Source organism: Colossoma macropomum, unplaced genomic scaffold, assembly GCF_904425465.1.
Source record: "Colossoma macropomum unplaced genomic scaffold, Colossoma_macropomum, whole genome shotgun sequence".
NCBI classification, from domain to species: Eukaryota; Metazoa; Chordata; class Actinopteri; order Characiformes; family Serrasalmidae; genus Colossoma; species Colossoma macropomum.
The window spans coordinates 39,964,580-39,989,170 of record NW_023494805.1 but is presented as its reverse complement, the minus strand read 5'-3'; the positions used below and the strand labels follow the sequence as shown (position 1 = coordinate 39,989,170).

At 39.4% G+C, this 24,591-nt stretch overlaps 1 protein-coding gene across 1 annotated transcript; it reads right to left on the bottom strand.

The window, feature by feature from the left end:
• Window positions 1-4,578: 4,578 nt before the first annotated feature.
• Window positions 4,579-18,229, bottom strand: LOC118826497 (phosphoglucomutase-1-like). The gene is given in 12 exon segments (XM_036597482.1): window positions 4,579-4,723; window positions 6,311-6,445; window positions 7,536-7,719; window positions 7,885-8,020; window positions 9,192-9,307; window positions 9,541-9,695; window positions 11,525-11,715; window positions 13,661-13,786; window positions 14,546-14,692; window positions 15,847-16,009; window positions 17,839-18,100; window positions 18,102-18,229. Coding segments are annotated over 12 exon segments (1,818 nt in total). The 5' UTR covers window positions 18,215-18,229; the 3' UTR covers window positions 4,579-4,633.
• Between the last annotated feature and the right edge of the window lie 6,362 nt (window positions 18,230-24,591).

Genomic DNA, 24,591 nt, shown 5'->3' with positions numbered 1-24,591 from the left:
AAAAAGGGTTCTTCCATTGTTACAGGCTTGGCATTATAACATTAGAAGAACCCATTATGGTGCTATACAGAACCCTTTTCAAAAAGGTTCCATTTAAACCTTATAAAACACATTCTCCATCAGTCTGAAGAACCATTTCACCATGCAAAGAACCATTTAATCATGTAAACGGTTCTTTGAGTGTTTTTATTTCTATATAGAACCATTTTTTTTGCTAAAGAACCCTTGAAGAACCATCATTTTAAAGGTGCAGGGTCCAGAAGTCTGAGACCACATTGAAAAACTGAGACTTCTTTCATTAAAACATGGAAACAAAAAACTTTTGGACCCCACTTGACAGTGCTGTGAAAAAGTATTTGCCCCCTTCCCAATTTCTTCTATTTTTGCATTTTTCTCGCACTTCAATGTTTCAGATCATCAAACTACTTTTAATATTCAACAGTGGTAACCTAGGCAAACACAAAACGCTGTTTTTAAATGATGATTTCATTTATTGAAGAAAAAAAAGTCTACCTGGCCCTGTGTGGAAAAGTAATTGCCCCCTTAGCTATTAAATTAACCCGTTAACCAAATCCAATTGACTATTGGGTTCAGTTCCACCAGCCACACCCAGACATGACTACTGCCAGACCTGCTGAATCTGAACATCACTTAACCTATCTGGCAATCAAGCTAGAAGGTCTTAAAAAGCAGCACATGATGCCAGTGCTAAGGCCCTGGGACTCCAAGCAAAGCAAATTAGCAAAAATAGAAGAAATCAGGTGAGGGGCAAATACTTTTTCACAGCATTGTATTTGTAAATAAACAAAATTGTGAAATCTCCTGGCTGGATTTTGGAAGTGCTATAGTTTGTAAGAAATTAGTTGAATGATCCCAATTCCAGTTCTAGCCCAGCTGAAAAACACAGCAGCATGAACTCCATGCTGGTCTGGTGCTGGCTTAGCTGGTCACCCAGCATGGTCATGCTGGTTGACCAGAATATCAGCATCCAAAACACAACCTATGCTGGTTTTACTGGTGACCAGCTAGCTGTGCTGCTCTATGCTGGTTGTTCCAGCAGAGAGCGCTGTAGCTTTCAGAGATTTGTAAAACAGAGACACATAAAGTAACTCAAATAGTTTTTATAAGCAAAAATCACCACATATGAACAGAATAAATTCAAACAAACAAAAATGCAGTAAAACGTAACAAGATTTATGTTTAGAAGAATCCAGTTAAAGGGGAATTACATCAATTTTTCAAATTTCTGCATAATTCAGTGGTTTAAATATAAAGTGTCATTCAGAGTGGGTTTGGTGTGAAATGGTTGATTGAGACTCAGATGTCTTTACAGTGGTGGTGATGGGAACCAGGGGTCACCATGACTACAACACAAATATAGACATTTTATTTACTATCCAAAATATGGAATGTTGACGATGGTAAAATAGTCATAAATCTGAAAATAATAAGTTTTCTTTGGGAACTATTTTGCCTCACAACGTCCTGCTTGTATCCCTCCACCATGAATGGATTAAAATAGTTACATTTTAAGCCAAAACTCTCACAAAACTATCATGAAACAATGTCTCAGATAATAAGCTGAGTATTCAAAACCATTTCATGTAATAATCTTCTGTTATGACTCGGTAAGTTTCTCTAGAACGGAGCATTTCACACCAAACCACTCTGAATCACTTTGTTTACATCTTAACCGTTTAATTACGTAGGCTTTTTGAAAAGTCGGTGGAGTTCCCCTTTAAGGTTTTGTTCCTGATGGATTAGTTAGATAAACGAACTTTAGCCACTGGATGCTAACTGTTAGCGTGTTTTTACGAACAAATAAATGCTTACTGCCCACATTTACATTCATTTTCTCAGGACTTTCGCCCAGTACTGTTAGGTTACCCTCGTTTCATAGTAAATATGTAGAAAACCGAGGCCAATGGCGTCACTTACAGCTGTGATTTATGTTTGTAGCTAAAGGTTTTACGTTGAACCTCCGTGAAGCGCCAATGGCGGTTTGTCGTTGCTAGGCGACAGTAGACGGAGGCTCCGCTCCAAACGGCGTACACGCAGCCTACATAGGGAGGAGGGAGCGAGTCAGTCTAGTGTGAAGGGAAGCCACACTTACTGGACACTGCAGCATGTCTTTATTTGTTGAAAAGGCATTTGGAAACAAAACACGGCCACAAAACTGTTTCATTTTAATTGTTTTATTTGTGTTAATTCGTGTTAAAATGTTAAATTACTTATATATATATATATATATATATATATATATATATATATATATACATAAAAAAGAGAATTTTTTTTCAAAATTTGTGTATGCTTGTGTATACAGTGGTCGTAATGCAAACAGTCATTCAGAGTGGGTTTGGTGTGAAATGGTTTATTATAGAGACTCAGATTTCTTTACAGTGGTGGTGATAGGAACCAGGGGTCACCATGACTACAACACAAATATAGACATTTTATTTACTATCAAGAACCACCAGTGAACCTACACGAGACTTCTGAGTTTATATGGAATGTTGATGATGGTAAAATAGTCATAAATCTGAAAATAATGCTTTTTGTTTGGGGACTATTTTGCCATAGAACTCCCTTCACAATAAATAGATTAAAATAAATTAATTAAAACAAGTTTTAGCCTAAAACTTTATCACAAAACTAAAACAGTGTCTCAGACATCACGCAGTGTATTTGTAACCATTCCATGTACTGAACTCCTGTGAGGGAGCTTTTAGAGGTGGACGTCTGGTTCCTATCACCACCACTGTGAACAATTCTGACTCAGCAAGTTTCTCTAGAATGGAGCGTTTCACACCAAACCACTCTGAATGACTCTGTTTATATTTTAACCCTTAAATTATGCACAAATTTTGAAAAAGCAGTGGAGTTTGCCTTTAAGGCAAAGAATTCAAATTTCAGCCAGCTCAAAAGTTGGTGAACTGCTCCTCTACAGCGTCGTAATATTTGTGTCTGCGATGCTTTGGCAAAGCTGAATTTAATTAAGTAAAGCATAAAGAATTAATTAAATTACTTCAACTTGTGAAACGCAAACTGCGTCCAGTTCTGTGTGGAGAGCAAAGACAGCCCGAGGGTCCGTATATTTCAGATTCTCTGAAGCTCATTTTTACCAGGTCGTCCAAAAACAACAAGCAGGTGAGAAAAACGGTCAAAACACTGTCAGACAACATTGTTCATTTCTCAGCGAACGCAGCTAACTTAGCTGTTTCAGTTAGCTACCTTACGTTACCTAACGTTATTAGCGTGTCGTGCTAGTTAGCTTAGCTTACATTTAATTAGGTAGCGTTATTAGCATGTTGTTCCAGTTAGCTTAGCTCACTTACAGTTCATTAGCTAGTGTTAATAGCATGTTGTTCCAGTTAGCTTAGCTTACGTAGCTACTTTTCCTTACCTAACGTTATTAGCGTGTTGTGCTAGTTAGCTTAGCTTACATTTAATTAGGTAGCGTTATTAGCATGTTGTTCCAGTTAGCTTAGCTCACTTACATTTCATTAGCTAGTGTTAATAGCATGTTGTTCCAGTTAGCTTAGCTTACTTAGCTACTTACCTAACGTTATTAGCGTGTTGTGCTAGTTAGCTTAGCTTACTTACATTTCATTAGGTAGCGTTATTAGCATGTCGTGCTAGTTAGCTGGCTTCAGTGTCCCCTGGTTGATGCCTTTGGAGGCTTCATAGAAATAATGTTAGCTATAAAGAAGTATTTATTATCTAGTGCTCTATTTGGTGAATACATGCTATGATTTTACTAGCTTGCTGGACAAATTAGTGTTTATTTAAAGGGGAATCCATTTCAGTAGAAGTGGACATTGTGATACTCTTGTAATGCTCATATCAAGCAAGCTGGTCTAAAATTTCAGGCCAAACCTCTTTTCAAAACTAATATAAAATAATATCAGTAATCTCAGACGTCTGGTTCCTATCACCACCACTGTGACTCCAGAGTGGAGCATTTCACGTCAAACCACTCTGAATGAATTTGTTGCATGGCAAGAATTGAATTATGCAGACAAAGTTTCCTCTTTAACGTCTAATTGGCAGACAGTATTTTATGCAAACGGAACGGAATTAGTGTTACCAAAAATATTGATACACATTGATTCGGAGATTTATAGGAATACCAATGCTGCATTATCTGCAATCTGCATTTAACATTATTATTTAGTCATATATGCAGCTTGCCCATGTTTATAATTATATATTTGTGGCTCTCAAAATGAGAAAACATTCTTAGTGATGGCTCTACACTAGTCTGTGGTAATCTTAACTTTAATTTGGTCACTTTTAAAGCCCTGTTTGCTTGTATGCGACCCATTGTTGGCTGTTATTTCAAATAGCTGCATTTGGTGGAGTCAGTCATGTTTTTATAAACTCTGCACAAGATTACTGGAGCTTCCTCCTTTTTGTGATATCGAACATTATATTGTCTGTTCCAAAGTTGGGACTCAGCTTCCTAATTATGACTAAACAGGCAGTATCATTGTTTCAAAGACTGTCCAACTTTTCATAGATGAAAACAGAGTCTTCGCTGGGAATCGAAGGGCAAATGAAGAAAACACCACACAGTCCTTCTAAAATCTAGTTTTATTACAAAGGTTAGCCACAAAAATATAAGGTGATATCATGTAATAACTGTAGGACTGCTTCTTCCCGTCCTCTCATGCAGTTGAGACAGCTTCAGGGCGATGCTAACCAGCTCGGCCAGCTTCACCTGGAGCAGAGTTAAAAAACGCCAGTTCAGCAGTAAGTCGTAGTCCAGAGATGTACACAAAAGTTTGAACCAAATGACAAGTTTTGTTGAACTTCTAAGTGAGAATAATTAACGTCCTCTACAGCAGTGGTCACCAGCCCTGGTTCTGGAGATCTACCTTCCTGAGGGGTCCAGTTCCAACCACCAAATGGGCAGAAGTGTAAAGCAGTGGTCACCAGGACTGGGTTGCACCAGGTTTGTGTAAGTAGTTACACTGGTTAGTTTCAAACTATCCTTTTACTAAATTTGGTTGCACCACAAATCTGTAGGTCGTCTTAACTCATGCGTACGTCACCTTAACATGACGATAACATGTTCAGAACCAATCAGTAAACTCACTGCCATGGAAACGCGACGGCAGCTGCTCTGACTTCTCCATGGAAAATATATCCAGCATAGAAGAGAGCAGCGTGTAAAACTGATGATCTACAGCTGCTGTCTGTCTATTCTTTATTATTATATATATATATATATATATATATATATATGTAAAAATATCTAGGTTTAAAATTGTTTGGAGCCTTTCCTTCATGGAAAACGTTTGAATACGGAACGAATGTGTCGTGCATTGCATTGTGAACACTTGGCAAACACCAGCTATCTTCTGATTGGATGGGCGCATCGCGTTGGCCGGATTAATCTGCATAAAGTTCAGATTAGATGCACTGCGCGGCCACATCTGGTGGAACCAACGCTTTCCATTGAAAATGAATGGGATACGTTGTGGTGCGTCGACGCGCCGGAGCAGTGTAAATGCAGCCTGAGTCTCACAGAGCTGGAGCTGTGGGTGTTTAGTTTTACGCTCAGAGTTAAAACCAGCCTGATGATTAGAGCTGTGAATAAAATCAGTGTATAGCTCTTACAATTTTCAGCTTAGTTAACCAAAAAAGTAATGTTTTTGATCTTCTTTGTGCTTTCTATGTTGTTTCTGATGGTTTCCCCAAAACTTTCACCTGCTTTGGGGGCTGTAAATATTTAGTAACTTCTAAGCTCAACGTTAAGTCTTGTTTGTGTGGTGCAGCCTGTTTTGATTTAATAATGCATAAACCTAAACTTAGTAAACACTTACGTTACAACTAGTCTACGTTTTAGTTTACGCAGAGCTGGTGCCACCGGCCACTGTTCTCTTCCTTGAGATCAGCTTTCCTGCCATTAGTTTCAGCCTGCAGCTAACATACTGACACCCTCAGTTACCTAACACTACTGCGTCTGATCCAGCCAGTCAAGAACTTCTGAAGAAGTTAATCATCTGGAGCGGGTGTGGCAGATGGTGGTTAGAACCGGACTGCTCTGGAAGGTAGATCTCCAGGACCAGGGCTGGTGACCACTGCTGTAGAGGATGTGTTAACTTCCTTATTTGACCAGAGTCGCCCAAATGTTTGCATGACACGTGTACAGTTAACCCTAGAAGTTGACACCGTTATGTTTACTTGCTCCCTCCAACTATTTTATCCACTCAGTTTGAGCAAGATAACATAGAATACAGTTTTATAAGATTTATAGGTATATGTAAAATTAAATTAGTTAAAAAATGCTTCAGTCAACTACCTGTGGGTCTTGGAAAATCTTGTTTACGTCTTTCTCGTAGCTGTCGATATAGAGGCGTATTGTTGCCCCGGAGCTGCCTGTTCCACTCAGACGGAAGATGATGCGTGAACCATCTTTGAAAATGATCCGCAGGCCCTGTAGAGGGTAAGATTTTGTCTTAGTGTGTGCACAAAGGTCACTTTAGTGGAAATACCCACCTTGTAGTTAAATCTGTCAGAGCACTGGTTCTCAAACCGGTCCTCAAGAACCCCCATGTGTTAATCCCTGTGTGTTGCAAGATGGATTGGAGCAAAATCTGGATCATCAGAGGGTCCCTGAGGACCAGTTGGAGTACCACTGTGTTAGAGACTGTAGCCCAAAGCCAACCTGTACCGCAGAGGTGAGCAATCCTGGTCCTGGAGATCTACCATCCTGGAGAATTCAGATCCATCTGGCTCTATTATTCAGATGCCCTGACGTCCTTCATTACATGGATCAGGTGTTAGGTTAGGGTTGGAGCTAAACTCTGCAGGGTGGGGCCTCTCCAGGACCTCCAGGACCAGGACTGGGCTCCCCTGCTCTAGCCTTTCACCAATGGTCAGTTTCTGAACACATGTCCGCTCTTGATTGGACATTTTTTATATTTTTGGATATGGAGTTTGAACTCGGGCGGCACGGTGGGTAGTGCTGTCACCTCACAGCACGAAGGGGCTGGGTTCGATTCCCCGGCCGGGCAACCAGGATCCTTTCTGTGTAGAGTTTGCGTGTTCTCCCTATGTCTGCATGGGTTTCCTCCCACAGTCCAAAGACATGCAGTCAGGCCAGTTGGATATGCTGAATTGCCCCTAGGTGTGAGTGTTTGAGTGAATGTGTATGTCTGTCTGTCTGCCCTGTGATGGACTGGCGACCTGTCCAGCGTGTATCCTGCCTTCTGCCTGATGACAGAAGGATAAGCGGCTTAGAAGATGTGTGTGTGTGTGTTTGAACTTGTAGGTGGGGCTGGGCTCATGTCACTATCACTGCTCTGTTGGGAATGGATCACCACCCACATAGAGTACATCAGTGGTCAACAACCATTGACTTTCCTGCATCTAATGTGCTGCCCCCCTTTATCTAACACTAATCTGATCCAGCCAATCATCTCCAGGGCCAGGGTTGGTGACCACTGTTGTACATCATACATCCAGTGGACGGTGAGTTCACAGTGGTTGGTGGTTATGAAATACACAGATATTAATTAGATGACCTGGTTTCTTGAGATGCTTCCATCCACTGGGTCACTGTATTCAAAGTTGTCTGCTCTGTCCACCTCGTAGGTTTGCTCCCCTACAGTGAACTTCTGGCCACTGAATGCCTTGTCTAAAATGATCACCTCGAGCTCCAGCATCATCTCCACTGCTGCGTCTATGTCGACCTCCTCATAATCGTACCTGCAACAAATTAGAAGGGATCATTCAGATGGTCATCAAAATGGAGTGATAGGCTGCAGAAAACATTGTGTGGCATTATATTAATGTGCATTGAGATGTTTCACCGTTCCACAAAGAAAGAACAAAATAGGCCACTTTTGATCATTCAACAAGTTGAATGTCTACCTGGTGTAGTAGTTCCGGCCGTAGGTTTTCCAGTGCTCTATTATGACCTCCTCAACACTTTGCTTTCTGGTAGCAAGAATGGAGAGCCATGCAAGCACAGCCCAAAGACCATCCTTTTCACGGATATGGTCGGAACCTGGAGAGGAACAGAACAGGCTCAAATCAGGTCAAATCAGTTTTATAGTAGATATTTTGCCGAAGCAGCTTTCCACAAAATTGGGTCTAGTCCTCTAATGAGCATCACCAAGAGAGCAGTGGCAAGAAAAGCTTGAGAAGAGTACTTAGAGGAACCACTTAGAGGATCCAAGACTCAATAGGAGAAACTCTCTAAGGGCATGATAAAGAACCACTGAAAGAAACAAAGACTTAAAAGGAAAACTAGGGAGAAACATTGAGAAGAAGAAAGACTCAATAGGATAAGCTCCCTGATATCAAGAAGAAGAAACAGTGAAAGGAACCATGACTCAAAACAAAAACTCTCTAAAAGCATGAGAAAGAAAAGCTAAGAGGAACCAAAACTCAGAAGGAGAAACTCTGTAAGAGCATGAAGAAGAACCACTGAGAAAAAACAAGATTCAAAAGGGGAAACTCTGTGAGAGCATGAAGAGGAACCACTGAGAAGAACCAAGACTCAAAAGGATAAACTCTATAAGAGCATGAGGAAGAACCACTGAGGGGAACCAAGACTCAAGAGGAGAAACACTATAAGAGCATGAGGAAGAACCACTGAGGGGAACCAACACTCAAAAGGAGAAACTCTGTAAGAGCATCAGGAAGAACCACCGAGAGGAACCAAGCCTTAAAAGGAGAAATTCTATAAGAGCATGAGGAAGAACCACTGAGAGGAACCAAGACTTAAAAGAAGAAACTCTGTAAGAGCATCAAGAAGAACCACTGCGAGGAACCAAGACTCAAAAGGAGAAACTCTGTAAGAGCATCAAGAAGAACCACTGCGAGGAACCAAGACTCAAAAGGAGAAACTCTGTAAGAGCATGAGGAAGAACCATTGGGAGGAACCAAGACTCAACAGGAGAAACTCTGTAAGAGCATGAAGAAGAGCCTATGTGAGGAACCAAGCCTTAAAAAGAGAAACTCTGTAAGATCATGAGGAAGAACCACTGAGAGGAACCAAGACTCAGAAGGAGAAACTCTGTAAAAGCATGAGGAAGAACCAAGACTCAAAGGAGAACCCATCCCTTTTCTGGGCACCAGGAAGCAGAATTATAATTGAAGAAATTCAGAAAAATACAATAAATGGTCTAGGAATATATTTAAAAGCCTGTTACCTTGACTCACACGTTAGCTACCTGTGCCAAAGCTCTCCTCTCCACACAGCGAAAGGTGACCAGCGTCCATCAGGTTCCCGAAGAACTTCCACCCAGTTGGTGTCTCGTACAGTTGGATCTTCGTTGCTTTAGCCACACTAAGAAATGACAAACACTGTGTTACCTGAGCTCATCAGCATATACCTTAGGAGTCAGTCCTGCCAACAGTATCAAAACGTTTAATTTTATATGAATTATTTCTCTTTTGAAACGAGTGGAAAACTTTTATTAAAAGTCCGGATTTCTACACTTCCAATCTGTACCACATTACACAACGTAATTCACAATGTGACTAATTATGTAATTAAATCTTTAGTCATGTTGTATTTACTTGTCCAGTGCTCCACTGGTGGGCATACTCCTGGCAAAGCCTCTCACTCCCATGTGCTGGAAGTAGGGGATGCAGAAGATGTTTGCTGCAATGACAGCAACCGAATCTGAGGGGCTAACGAAGAAGCCGTGCTTTCCCAAGATCATATTACGATCCTAGAGAGAGAGATAGACACAGGGTCAGGCAGGGTCAAGAGGATTTGACTAGGTCACTGAAACTTAAAGAGCTTGCAGTACCTTTGAACTTAAAAGTGCCCATCACATCATTACAAGTACAAACTGTGACCCATCTGTCAGTTTGACAGCCTCCCTCCAGCCCAGGGGTCTCAAGCTACCAGCAGCCAACATTTGGCCCATGAGACATCTTCATAAGGCCCATTAGATATTTAAAACATATCCTTAAATACAGCCCACAAATTATTTTTTTATTTTCTGCATTTTGATTTTGAAAATGTAATCTCACCTTTTTGTAATGATGTGCTTAAAGGTGCAGTGTGTAAGATTTAGGGGGATCTTTTAGGGGTCTATTAATTTCATTAGTGTATAATCACTTGTAATTACGAATCATTGCGTTTTCATTAGCATAGAATGAGCCCTTCATATCTACATATGGAGCGGTACCTCTCCAAACAGAGGCTGCCATGTTGCGCCCAGAACGGACAAACCAAACATTAGCTCTAGAAGGTGCCTTTCACGCTTTTGCATTGAAGCGGCAGCTTGAATCGAGCGCTGTAGCTCCAGTTGGAAGACGTAGAAAGAAGAAGAATCAGTGGTGGCTGCCGGTGCTGGCTGACCATTTTGTGTTGTGAGAAGTTTGAGAACCCAAATTTTGACAAATGGAGGATTATGCTTATTATCTAGCAGAAAAAGCGAGAGAGGGTGAATCCTCGTCGTCCAAGAAGCGAAAACATGAAGAACAAAACAAAATCAGGACAGGCGATGGCAGGAAACCTGAGGACCACTGTAGGTTCTACTACACACTTGGAAAGGGAGGGGTGAGGGAGGGTGATTCCGTTGTGTGCAATCTGCAACCTCACCACTAGATGTCATTAAATCTTACACACTGAATCTTTAAATGACTGAAGGTAAAGTTCATATCAGAATCATTGTTCTCCTGCAGTTGTACAGGTGACCCCCCTTGGAGAAGATCAGCTGATTGTTTCTGGCCACAAGGCTGCTGTCCAGACATTATTTTGATCGTTCTCTGCTCTAGTGTTGCACCAAAATATCAGCCACCAAAAGTCCACCAACAGGAGGAGTGCTGGGGTGAGTTCTTGACTGATGCTGAACATTTTCAAACTTTGGTGTTGAAACAGTTCACTAGATCTGTTTTTGTGTTGAAATCAGAATTACAAGTTTTTACTATTGTTCATGTCAGATAAAAGCATCATCAAAACATTGTCCCCCAGACTATTAGTACAGCGCAGGAGCTGCTGTTATTATCACTGTTTATCTAAACTACACTTAAAATGATTAATTTAAGTGGAGCTATGCTATAGATGCTATAGCATGCTATAGAAAGTAGGACTGTGTGGTTTGGCTCGATCTATGCTTCACTCACAGGCACAAAAAATCTTTGCGCAGAAAATAAGGGCTTTTGTTCTAATGGAGGTAAAAACGTATCTAGCCCAGCTGGTGTGGAAACACTGATTACAGTGTAAGCGTATCTGTTCTATGACAGATGAGTAAAGAAAATGCTTCAGGAACGTGTCTGATGTAAATTGGTCCATTTTCCACAATGCATATTCACAGTTTTGCATTGCAGTATCACAATGTCACGATTCATTATTACACCTCTACAAACTGGCTAAAAACAACTGCAAGCTGGACCTACAGGGTAGGTGTTTCTAATAAAGTGGCTGGAGTGTCCGAGACTGGAGTTTTGGAATGACATACTTGAAACTCTGGACATTTTTCATATTGAAAAGTCTGTAGAGACATTGAAGGCTGTCATGTAGTATGATGTAAGTCTCAAAAACACCCACACCGTCCCCATCGAAGGCAGCTCCAAAGTCATACTGGCCACTCTTCATGCTCTCAACAAGATCTGCAGCATAGGTCAGGTTAGGATCTGGATGCTGACCACCAAAGTCCTCCTGAGGGATGCAGTTAATGGCCGAGTTGGCAGGGGAGCCCAGCTCCTCGCACAGGATTTTTTTCACATATGGACCAACCACTTTGGAAGAGACACAGAGACAAATTTAGACTGTTGAGAAAGATGGCAGATACAATATACATCGAGAGTAAATGGAGAAATAAAGGGATGAGTGGGTTACAGTGTGTCAGCGTGACTCCTGAAGATGTTTGTAATGTTACCAAACCAAATTTAAATTTACTTTGTTTGCTAAACAGAAGTGTTTGTGTGGTGGACTGCAGAAACCCTTCACTGGCAAAATTCTGACATTTTGGAATTTCAAAAATTTAAGTTATGACATTTTACCAGTTCTGAAAATGCCAAAAAAGATTTGATTGCATTTCATCAAGGATCTATTTATTTTATCAAGAGGGAGCAGGACACAATTTAAAGGTTCTCTAAAAACCTTAGTTTAATTATGGCATTTTTCTGGAACTTTCAGTGCAACTTCTTGGAAACAAATAAAATGTGCCTTCACTTTTGTGCAAGCCATACTTTTTTTAATGGTTAAATAAATTAAAGTAATAATTAAAATGTACAGAAATGTGTTCCTTATAGAGGATGTGTTTACTTAATTACACTTACAAAAAAATCAACAAAAATGATATTTGAACAGGGGTGTTCAAATTTTTATATATGACTGTAGCTTGCTAGCTTTTGGTTACGCTGGTGACTCTAACAGAGTGAAAAGGTGGGGTTTGCATAGTTTAATTAAAGCTATGTGGGCGGACTTGTGATTGGTGAGGGTAATAATTATGCAACATTATCCAAGACAAGGACCACCCAGTTTATTCCAAAAGGGGAGAAATTTGGCAAAATATAAAGGTCTTTTATTTGCCATTGGAATATTATTCACAGGGCATACTTTGTGGCTGGTTGAAGTAAAAGACAGATGAATAGACAGACAGATGGACAACTGACAGGCAGACAGATGACCTAGCTTGACAGCTCAATTATGGCTGATAGGTTAGCTTTCGCTTGGTTGTTAGCTTCAGTTACACTTGCACACAGATTTGTTTAAATGATAACCTGTTGGTTCTTGTCTTTTTCAGTGAAAAGAAAGAGCAGGAAAGGCCACAGCAACATGGATGCTAAAAGGCTGGCTTGCTAGGTATGTTACCTTGCCTACACTCTTAAAAAAGGTGGTTCTTTAAGGTTCTTTAGTAAAGACTGACTCCATATAGAACCATCTGCGTGCTTAAAGGGTTCTTTGCATGGTGAAATTGTACTTCAGATTGATGGAGAATGTGTTGTATATGGCTATATTTGAAAAAGGGTTCTTCGATTGCTACAAGCTTTACATCGTAACAATAGCAGAACCCCTTTTCTCCATCAATCTGAAGAGCATGCAAATAGTTATTTGAGTTTTCAGGTTTGTAATTAGAATCAGTCTTTACCAAAGAATCATTGAAGAACCTTCTTTTTTACAAGTATACAACAAACAAATAATCAATCGTGTTTAAGAAGCTACAGAAAATACAAAATCAAAATGTTGTAAAACCTCATTTTATGCAAAATGTATTATTATTTTTGTAAATAGTTTTGGCAGAATAGTTTTGACTGACAGGTTTCTTGTGTACTAAATAGTGTATTTTGATCTGTCACTGGTTCAGAATCGGTCTTATTTTGAATGCTGACCACTCCTAGGCTAAGCTATTTGAACTCCTCTCGTGGGATTAAGGGCAGGATATTGGATGTCCTGCCGTGTTAAAATGCTATTCATTTCGAGAGTGCATTCAGTGTTACTGGGCTTCCTCTCTGAAAGGGGAAATCCGCCTCTGGTTTCACTGTTATGTCAGACATCTCATCTTAATCATTTGGTGAACAGCAGGACGGAAACCCTATCTGACCCAAACCTACATAGCCAGGTCCTCAAGAAGTACACAGCTGTGCCTGGGACTAGATCCTGTAAATCTGTAAATGGTCCTAAAAACATCAAATAGGCAGAGCTTGTTGATCAGAAGACATAAGGTAAAACAGCTCCCACCTCCATGCATGGCGTCTAAGCGTATACGTATGTGGTTCTCGCCCGACAGCAGCTCCTTCAGCACTGCAAAGTCAAAGATGTTCCTCAGCATGTTTGCGTAGGATTCCACCGAGTCCACAATCTCAACTGCATGGATGATAATAGAGAGCGTATCACCGGCTGAGCCCACTCAGTATCTGTTTACAACAAACTTCATTAACTTTATAGGGGTGTCACAAAATTCAGTATTAAGTTTGATAAATATTTCAATACAGCGGTTGAAAATGTGCTCTGCATCAATATAATATAATATAATATTTCCATTTTCAGTTTCTGAGAGCATTCAACATGATAAAAGAGCAAAATTTTAAACAAAAGCTGCCCCAATCTAACGTTCTAGCCCCAATCTGATGGGCTAGTTACAATACAGCGATACAACGCAATACACACTTAAAAAAAGATGGTTCTTCAAGGTTTCTTGGGTGAAGGAAACCCATAGAGTTCCATATAGAACCATTTCCATGCTGAATGATTTTCTGCATGGTGAAATGGTTCTTCAGTTCGATGGAGAACATGTTGTATATGGTTCTACATAAGAGGGTACAAGCTTAAAATCGTAACAATAGCAGAACCCTTTTTGGTGCTTTACAGAACCATATTCAAAAAGGTTCTATATAACACTTTCTCCATCAATCTGAAAAATCATTTCACCATGCATAGAACCGTTAAGCATGAAAATGGTTCCATAAAGAACTCGTGGTTCTAAATAGAACCATTTCCTTTACTAAGGAACCCTTGAAGAACCGTCTTTTTAAAGTGTGTACAATACACAGCGATACAGTTCAATACAGTACAGTACGCTGTATTGTCACATCCCTACTGTTAGGGTGCTGGAAAGGCCTTCACCTGTAAATGGTTTGAATTTGTTCTCCAGGTCAAAGGTTTGCCTGCCAAGGGTTGCCAGATCCACTCTGAGTTCAGGGCAGATGGCATATTCTTCGATGGTTCTGCTTATTTGGAAGATTTTTTCTGTGACCGCCTCCGGAGCGGGTCCTGTGTTTGAGACATAACACAGTTACAGCATTACAGTTCTATTTAAATATATACACCAATCAGCCATAACATTAAAACCACCTCCTTGTTTCTACACTCATTGTCCATTTTATCAGCTCCACTGACCATATAGGTGCACTTTGTAGTTCTACAGTTACAGACTGTAGTCCATCTGTTTCTCTGCATACTTTGTTAGCCCCCTTTTACCCTGTTCTTCATTGGTCAGGACCCCCATGGACCCTCACAGAGCAGATACTATTTGGGTGGTGGATCATTCTCAGCACTGCAGTAACACTGACGTGGTGGTGGTGTGTTAGTGTGTGTTGCGCTGGTCTGAGTGGATCAGACACAGCAGTGCTGCTGGAGTTCTTAAACACCTCAGTGTTACTGCTGGACTGAGAATAGTCCACCAACCAAAAATATCCAGCCAACAGCGTCCTGTGACCACTGATGAAGGACTAGAGGATGACCAACACAAACTGTGCAGCAGCAGATGAGCTATCGTCTCTGACTTTACATCTACAAGGTGGACTGACAAGGTAGGAGTGTCTAATAGAGTGGACAGTGAGTGGACACAGTGTTTAAAAACTCCAGCAGCACTGCTGTGTCTGATCCACTCGCACCAGCGCAACACACACTAACACACCACCACCACGTCAGTGTTACTGCAGTGCTGAGAATGATCCACCACCCAAATAGTACCTGCTCTCTTTGTGTGAAGATGCTAGTCAGTAATACACTGCAAAGTACAATGTCTTGCTGAGTGAAATCACCTTAAATCTAGACAATATATCTAATATTTCTGTTTGAGGTTGTCATAAGAATATTAGTCGCTTATTTAATCCTAGACACCTTGTTTTGTTTTCAGTATTTAATATTTAATATAGAGAGTGCCACATTATATTGCCATTGATCTTTTCTTTTTTATGTTTCAAGCATTTTTTTCTTGAAATAAGCAAAGTTATCTGCAAGTAGAATAAGATAATGTAGATTAAATTACTTAAAACCTGCAAAAAATGAAGCTGAAGCATCTTATAATATTTTGCAATTATTTAAACAATAAGAAATTGTAGATATATTTACTATATTTAATGTTTTCACTTTTTTGCAGTGTAGATTTGAACAGTAAACAAGGGCAAAGCTTTTTTTTTTACCTCCATTAGCAATATTGAACTTGATGCCAAAGTCTCCATCTGGTCCTCCAGGGTTGTGACTGGCGGTGAGCAGAATTCCACCAATTGCTTTGAACTTCCTGATCACGCATGACACAGCTGGTGTGGACATGATGCCATTCTGACCGATCACCAGACGGCCTACCTGAGACAAGTGAGCATGGCGACACAGGTGAGCTTCAGAGCAAACTGATAAACGATAAAAGATCACAACTGGATGATTTTTGCTCAGGCAGTTTATTATTTTGTTTTGGCTGATCTGTGTTGCAATTTTGTGATGCAGTCTGAGGCAGGTAAGTGCACTCGTGCTCCGTTTGAATGTTGCTGCAACAAATATGCCAAACTGTCGTCTCACTGTGCTTCTCATCCAGTTGCCTCTCACTTTATTTGATTTAATTTTACTTACTTTAATTAAAAGTATCTGTTTTGGCCTGTCAAAGATTGCTAACATTGTTATTTGTATTGAGACTTTGGCTCATAGAACATTTCATGTGTTCACTTAGACCAGACAGTGTGATACAGATTGTCCATCAGCCAGAACAATCCTTAATACAGTACTGTGAAGTGCCAGAGACCATCCTTATTTTTATCCTCGTCATTCAACTTCCAGTGAAAAATGTCTGTTAATTACACATTTTTCATGTGTCAATGCCTGAAAAAGACATATTTAAAAACACATTTAACAGAAGCCTCAACAACTAAATATGATTTCATTTTTTCAGTATTTACTGTGTCCACTCTTGACCTTTATTCCAGCTTCCATTCTTTTCAGGAGACTCACTTTCAGTTCCTCAAAGAATCTGCAGACACACCTCCAAAGTTCAGTCTTAGAAGCTGGTTGATCATTTTCTGAAGTAATCAAACACATTCAGTGATGTTGAAGTCTGGACTCTGGGGTGGTCAGTCCATTGTTCAGCTTCTTTGTTTGATGTGTCCGTCTCCTTTTCTCAGTGAGGTTCTTCTTGAACAGCTACACATCCTTTCAGACCCATAGCGCTGAGTCGTCTTCTCACAGTGGAAGGATGGACAGAAACACCTGTGGATGTTTTCAGATCTGAAGCAGCTTGATTTTCTCCTCTCTCTCAGAGATGAAAGCTTTAAGTGCTGTTTATCTGATGGGGCAGTTTTGGTGTCTACCAAATGTATGGTGCAAGTGAATAGTCTTATATCTAATTCTCTCAGACATATCTCCTGATGGCCTCTTTTATGGCTATTTCGACTGGAAATTTAATGAAGGAATAGTCTCTGACTATGCAAAACTGTAGGTACTACCCCTTATAAACATGAAGGCATCATTTGGCCCAAAATAACAAACCAGGATACCAAATTTGTTTACCAAAATTGTTCACACTGACCAGAAAAACACACCAAGAAATGAAGCTATGATCTTTAGCCTAAAAAAACAGCCATATTTATACACCAACAGGTCAGTTATAGTGGGCAGTAAAAATTTTTTGTGTCATCAAACCGACTATAGCAGTTACACCCACTTTTCCAACATAGCTTCTCAACCTGTGCTGGCAAAATTAGAAGATCATTTATAGTTACAGGTGTCATCGTGTGTAATTTACTTAAAATCTGCCCTATATATATCCTCTACCCCAGCAGGGGTGTCGAATAAATATCTTTGTGCCTGATTTAGGATTGGATAGGTGACAACAACAAAGCAGGTTTACATAATTGCATCTATTTAAAGCTATCATGCACCTGGCTCTCACTGATCATTTGAAATTGCATGTTGGTGTAAATGTCAGGTGCAGTTTTTCTATGTTCTGTGAAGATTTAGGTTAAATTAAGGGACAGTTGTCATCACAGACATCCAGAGAAAGTGAATCTGATAGGTGGTAGAAAGCTGGCCTTAACATAACACGGACAAGAACTGCAAACAGACTGACAGGTTGACATTTAGCGTAATCGATACCCTGCTGACCGACTCCAACCACAAACAAAAATCACTCAAATCCAGCAACTGACCCCATTGGCTGCAGCCATTTGCACGATGACCTGGATGGCGGTCGTGTTGAAGTAACGCCCATCTCCTCCCACCACCATTGTTGACCCTTGGCGGTCTCGCAGGTCGATGGAGGAGAAGACACTCTGAATGAAGTTGTGCAGATAGTTCCGTTTGGACTGGAAGACGAAGACCTTCTTCCTCAGGCCGCTGGTGCCAGGCCTCTGGTCGGGATATGGGGTGGTGGGAATGGTCAGCACCTGCAGGGGACTCTCATCCATTGTGGAAGGAGAGAAGAAGCTCAGAGAGGTAACCTGCCACTGCGCGCTCCCCTTCGCGGGGCACTGGGAATGGGCAGGCAAGAGGAGAGGAGGGAAGCCTTATGGCAGCCCGGAGCATTCCACAGGCTGGCAGCGAGGCCGTTAAGGATCCAAAAATAAAGAGGCGAGGGAGGACAGTAACTGAAGACGGGCTCCTCCTCGCACATGTGCAGGGGCATCACTGTCAGACTTCCTGCTCACCAGTGACCCATTGAGGAGGATGCCTAAGATGATCCGAAGGCTGAAGAGATACCATGTTAGCTTGCGTTCTAAACTGAGCCGGTGTTGAGCTAATAAGCTGATGAGTAATCGTGGCATCTTGAGGCGTATCTTGAGCTGTCATGACATGTACATGCAGCATCTGGAGTGGTTTTAATATATAAGCACATGAGCGTCACATACTGATGGCTCTTATTCTATGCGAACCTAGAGTTTCATAATGTTTACAAGTTCTCACATGGGTCAAGGAAGGATTTCTGAAGTACCTTATTTGGGCTTTATCAGGTACACTGCAAAAAATGATATTTTCGCAAGTGAAATCATCTTAAATCTAGTCAATATATCTAATATTGCTCATTTTGAGACTGTTTTAAACTTATTATAAGATTATTTCAGATTAAAATCACTTAAAACCAGTAAAAAGTATCTATAAATGAGTTAAATAATCATATAGTAAGCTTAAAAACAGTCTTAAAATGAGAAATACTAGATATTTTGACTAGATTTTAAACAATTTCACTTGCCAGAATAACATTTCTGCCATTTAGGTGGTTCTTGTGCCTCCAGTAAAATTAAACAGGGCCATTTATGCCCCATAATTAAATGTTTAATATGTAAACAAAGTCATTGAGAGGCGTTTCATGTGAAATGCACCGTTTTTAAACTGTCAGAACTGTTTACAGTGGTTGTGATAGGAACCAGACGTCCACCTCTAAAAGCTCCCTCACAGAAAGTTACTACATGAAATAGATATTAATATGCTGCCTGAAGATTGAGACATTGATTTATTCTAGTTTTATGATTAGGTTTTGGCATAAAATAGAGTCATTTTTGAAACTTTTTTTGTAGTGGAAGTTTTGCAAAAAAACTAAAAATGCGTTTAGATGTTCAAATGATATGTTATTTACTTAACATATGCATACATTAACATATTTTAAAAAAAACACACAGTAAATGATAGCAAATGAAGTGATCTTAAATGTAGTCAATATATCTAGAATATCTTGTTTTGATATTGTTGTAAGCTTATTATAAGATTTTAACATTTATTTACAGACATTTTTACTTGTTTTTAGTGATTTTAGTAAGTCAAATTATCTTACTATATTGGCAGATAATAATTAAAAAATACTATTATTATTCAATTATTTAATTATTTTATGTTATTTAAAAATACTATCGGTAAAATTATATTATGCTAATATATATATATATATATATATATATATATATATATATATATATATATATATATATACATGAGACCTACTAAAAACAAGTAAGGTTTTACACAACAGATTAAAATGAACATATAAAAATCCATGAATGCAGGTTTTGTAGAAGCTGAGATGTTTGATTTTGAATATGGAGAAAAACTGATTTTGAGGAAAACTCAAGAATGGGCCTTGGAACTGCATAACCCAGTGAGACCTCAGAGAACATGCACCATTTGTGTTCTCATCAGCACAAATGCATTTGGATATTCTGTTTAAATTCTACAGGAAACAAGCTTTTCAGTGACATATGACCCAGTGTGGTCAAGCCAAGTGTGGGCAGAGCTAAGCCTTTGTTAACTTTGCTAACTTTTCTGAAATAGAGTTAGATGTGAAGTAAACACAGTAAACATACTGAATATATTTAAATGTAGTAAATATATTTCTGTTTAGTTATTTTTACAATTACAGTTTAAGAGAAGATACAGATACAACTCATCCAAAAATCTTAAAAATCTATAATAATAGTAATGAAACCATCTATATTTATAGAACACTTTTCATATCAGTGGCTGCTCAGGCTGCTTTACAGACAGGTGATGAAGCTTAACAGGAATAGAAGAAACTATGAGTATTAATCTAAAATAAGACGAGGACAGATCAAATTTTAATGAAGATAAATACCATGATACTTTGGCCCAGTCCCATTTCTTATTTTTACCCTTACCCCTTGTTTTCGAGTGTCATCTTGCCCCTTGGAACTGAGTTACAAGGGGTAGTGGTTGAAATCTTCCCTCTGAAATGGGACCCTCAAATAAAAAGAGCATTACTTCATTAACAGCTACTAGCGCTGCTCTGTAGGCGACCCGGCCAGTCTGCAGTGATGAGGGGGGGCTAAAGTTCAGCTCCTCACTGCTGGGCTTTAGTTACATTTAGGGCATCATATGCCTTTAAAGGGGGGGGCAATTATTTATTATCACCCACCCCTAATTCTTCAGTGATATGAAGCTGAAGTCAGATATTCACCAGCTTCTTGTCTGAATTTGCCCATTCCACCTTAAATGGTGCAGCAGTTACATTCTAGCGTTTCAGGCATCAGAACTCCTGGACTATTTAAGGTGGAACGGGAAATTTAGCTAGCTACCAAGACATCAGCTACTACTAGTGATTTTTTATGCTTGTTATGAAGAAAAGGACCATAATACATTGAAATGACATTAAACTAAGATAAAACAGTGGTTATCGTAATTTTTTAACAGAGAAAATTCTCACATCTGTGTGTTTCTTTGGTCTCTTGTTCAGCCAACTTGCCGTTTTTTCTTTTTTTCTCATAACTCTCTGTTTGGAGTCTCTGAAAAACCTCTGTTTAGAGGACCATGTCGCCCCAACACTTCGTCCTACCCCTCTATCACAACCACAATCGGGACACCCTAACCCGTAGACGTGAACGTGCAAACTGGAGGGCTAAGGGCTAAATGGTAGGGATTGGGCTGTAGAGTTTTAACTGAATGCTGCATAGCTGTGTTTTTAAGTGTTTATTAAACGTGTGCACTGAGCTGGACTACCTAATAAAAGTTGAATTGAGTTCCACAGTTTAGAAGCAGAGTAACTGATCTAGTAGCAGATTTTAAAATTTATCCTGAAAGGTACAGGCGGCCAGTACTACTCTTTCAAAACAGGAACGTTTTGATGGGACCACAATCATCATTTCTGTCTGTAGCGTCTGGCCTTAAAATCCATTCATGGTGGAGGGATACGTGCAGGGTGTTGTAAGGCCAATTAGTCCCCCCAAAAAACGTATGCTTTCAGATTTATTATTATTTTACCATCATCAATATTCCATATAAAAACTCAGAAGACACGTGTAGGTTCACTGGTGGTTTTTTGGATAGTACATAAAATGGCTATATTAGTGTTGTAGTGACCCCTGGTTCCTATCAACACCACTGTAAAGAAACCTGAGTCTCACACCAAACCACTCAGAATGACTCTGTTTATTTCTCAAGGACTGAATTACTCAGAAATGTAGAAAATAGATGAAAAAGTGTGAAAATGTTTTATTGTTATACTGATACAGTAAAATAACACATATAATATGAAACTTGGTATATTGGTGGCTGTTGTATTTTCAGAATGTTTGAGGAATTATTGTCAAAGTATCATTTTGCAACCTCAGAAACAATACAGGGTGATTCAAAAAGATTCACCTGATTTCAAAGCGCCATATTTTTACAACCGTGAGGCGCCTAGGAACCAATCACAATCTAACTGAAAGAGGGGGTCATAGAGTTTCTGACTGTCAGTGGAAGATGGCTTCCTTCAGTCTGAGAGACGATGAGACCCCTGAGCAGAAAGCGTTCTGCGTTCTCCACTTCAATAAGAGTGAATCAGTCATAACTGTGCAGCGTGATTTTCATTGGCAGTGAAGCTCCAACAGCTCAGAGCGTTCGTCGTTGGTTCCACAACACTGGATGATCTCCGAAATCGCACTGAAAGAGCCGTGAGTGCAGCGACACCCGACATGCTCAATCGAGTATGGGATGAGTTTGACTATGGTGTTGATGTTGTCTGTACAGCTGGAGGAGGTTCATACTGAGACCTTGTACAATTACAGGATAAACTTTATGCTCATTTAAACCATTTACAGTTCACTGCATTGTTCTGTAATGATTTACAAGTGAAATAAATCATTTTGAAATCGGATGAAGCTTTTTGAATCACCCTGTATTATAACCCTGTAAACATGGCTACAGTAGTGATCTATTTAGTGAAAGTTACCTGTCCAAAATCTCTGCTGCTCTGTACAGGACCAGCTTTCCCTGCTAACATCTCAAAACCCATTATTAGAAAAATAGAAAAACTGTCATCTTTCCAGCAGCAAGTTATTGAAGTTCTGTCAACCTGTCACGTCTTATAAAACAGAGGAACAGTGTTGATGAAATTTTGTCTTTGACCACAAAGTGGCAGTAGAATGACTGTAAACAAACCAAAGTGAGCACCAGCAGCATGACTGGTTTTCTGTTCAGTCTTCAAAGCAGCTGATGCTTTTAGATCAGAGTAGAAACACTGATGTTTTCTCCGTTCTTCTGATCTCCCTCACTGCAGTATGGAGGTGCTCAGGGTGTCTGACTTTAGGTTAGATCAGATGATTCAGACAAGATCAGTGATGGACACTGAGCCAAAGCCATGCTGTATGGGTTTTTTTTTTTTGTGAGCTAGATTTAGAATGCTGTGCCACAGTGCTTGGCTGTGCAGGTCACTCGGAAAGCACGTGTTAGCCCTCGCTACCCCAGGTCAGTAAATGTTGTGCAGTAACGAAGACAGAGATAGCCAATGACATTTGGCTACAACTAATACTAGGAGATTTTTTTTAAAAATACTTATTAACTGTGACTATTTTATGATTACTCACATTTTTGGCAGTAGATCCTGTGTAATCATACATTAAGTAACAGGCTTAAGGCTTTTCGCTTGATATGGCCAGTAAATCATATACACTTTCTTTTTATATAACCTGTAATTACTGCCAGTTCAGATTAGTTTATGTGTAGTTTTATGTGACTCTTACTGAGGCCTGCTGGTGACATCCTTATTTTACAACAATATAGCACAGCCATGACCTAGAAAGATCAGAGTATGAGTTAATAAAGTCATAGCTAGGACTTAATAAGGTGTGGGAATTAGATAATTAAATCAGACCATGCCATAGAAAGGCATGGAAACGAAATAATTAACTCATAATTGATAAAATGACATAATTATCTTGTTCTCAAGCCTTAGAAAGCGGTCCTGCACTTTCTAAGGGAACAAGATAATTATGTCAGTCACAACTTAGTTGTGTGTGAACATGATAATTAAGCCATCGCCATTACTTAGCAAACTGTGGGAACAAGATAATTAAGCCATAACCATTAATTACTAAAGTGTGGGAAGAAGATAATTAAGCCATAGCCATTAGTCAGATAAATGTGTGTAAACAAGATAATTAAGCCACAGCCATTAATCAGTAAAGTGTGGGAATAAGATAATTAAGTCATAGCCATTAATTAATAAAGTGTGGGAATAAGATAATTAAGTCATAGCCATTAATTACTAAAGTGTGGGAACAAGATAACTAAGCCATAGCCATTACATAGTAAAGTGTGGGAATAAGATAATTAATTCATAGCCATTAATTACTAAAGTGTGGGAACAAGATAACTAAGCCATAGCCATTACATAGTAAAGCGTGGGAATAAGATAATTAAGTCATAGCCATTAATTACTAAAGTGTTGAAACAAGATAATTAAGCCATAGCCATTAGTTAGATAAATGTGTGTAAACAAGATAATTAAGTCATAGACATTAATTAGTAAAGTGTGGGAACAAGATAATTAAGCCACAGCCATTATTTAGCAAACTGTGGGAACAAGATAATTAAGCTACAGCCATTACGTAGTAGAGTGTGGGAACAAGATAATTAAGCCATAGTTATTACTTAGCAAAGTGTGGGAACAAGATAATTAAGCCATAGCCATTACTCAGTAAAGTGTGGGAACAGGATAATTAGTCATAGACATTAGTTAGTGAAGTGTGGAAACAAGATAATTATGCCATAGCCATTCCTTAGCAAAGTCAGCGAACAGGATAATTAAGTCATAGCCATTACTCAGTAAAGTGTGGGAACAAGATAATTAAGTTATAGCCATTAATTAGTAAAGGGTGAGAACAAGATAATTAAGTTATAGCCATTACTTAGTATAGTGTGGGAGCAGGATAATTAAGTCATAGTCATTACTTAGTAAAGAGTGGGGACAAGATAATAATGTCATAGTCATGACGTAAGAATGAGCAAAAGCATATTATACAGCCTTTAAAGTCAACAAACCACAGCAACAGACTCTACATTGTCTATATCAGACAAAAGATTTGCTTAGTTGGACATACAAACGAGTGACCAGACCAGCCTTGCATGACTTACTTGGTCCACTAAGCCCATCTTTTTGCTACATCATGATTTAAAAACAATAGGTACACAGTCTC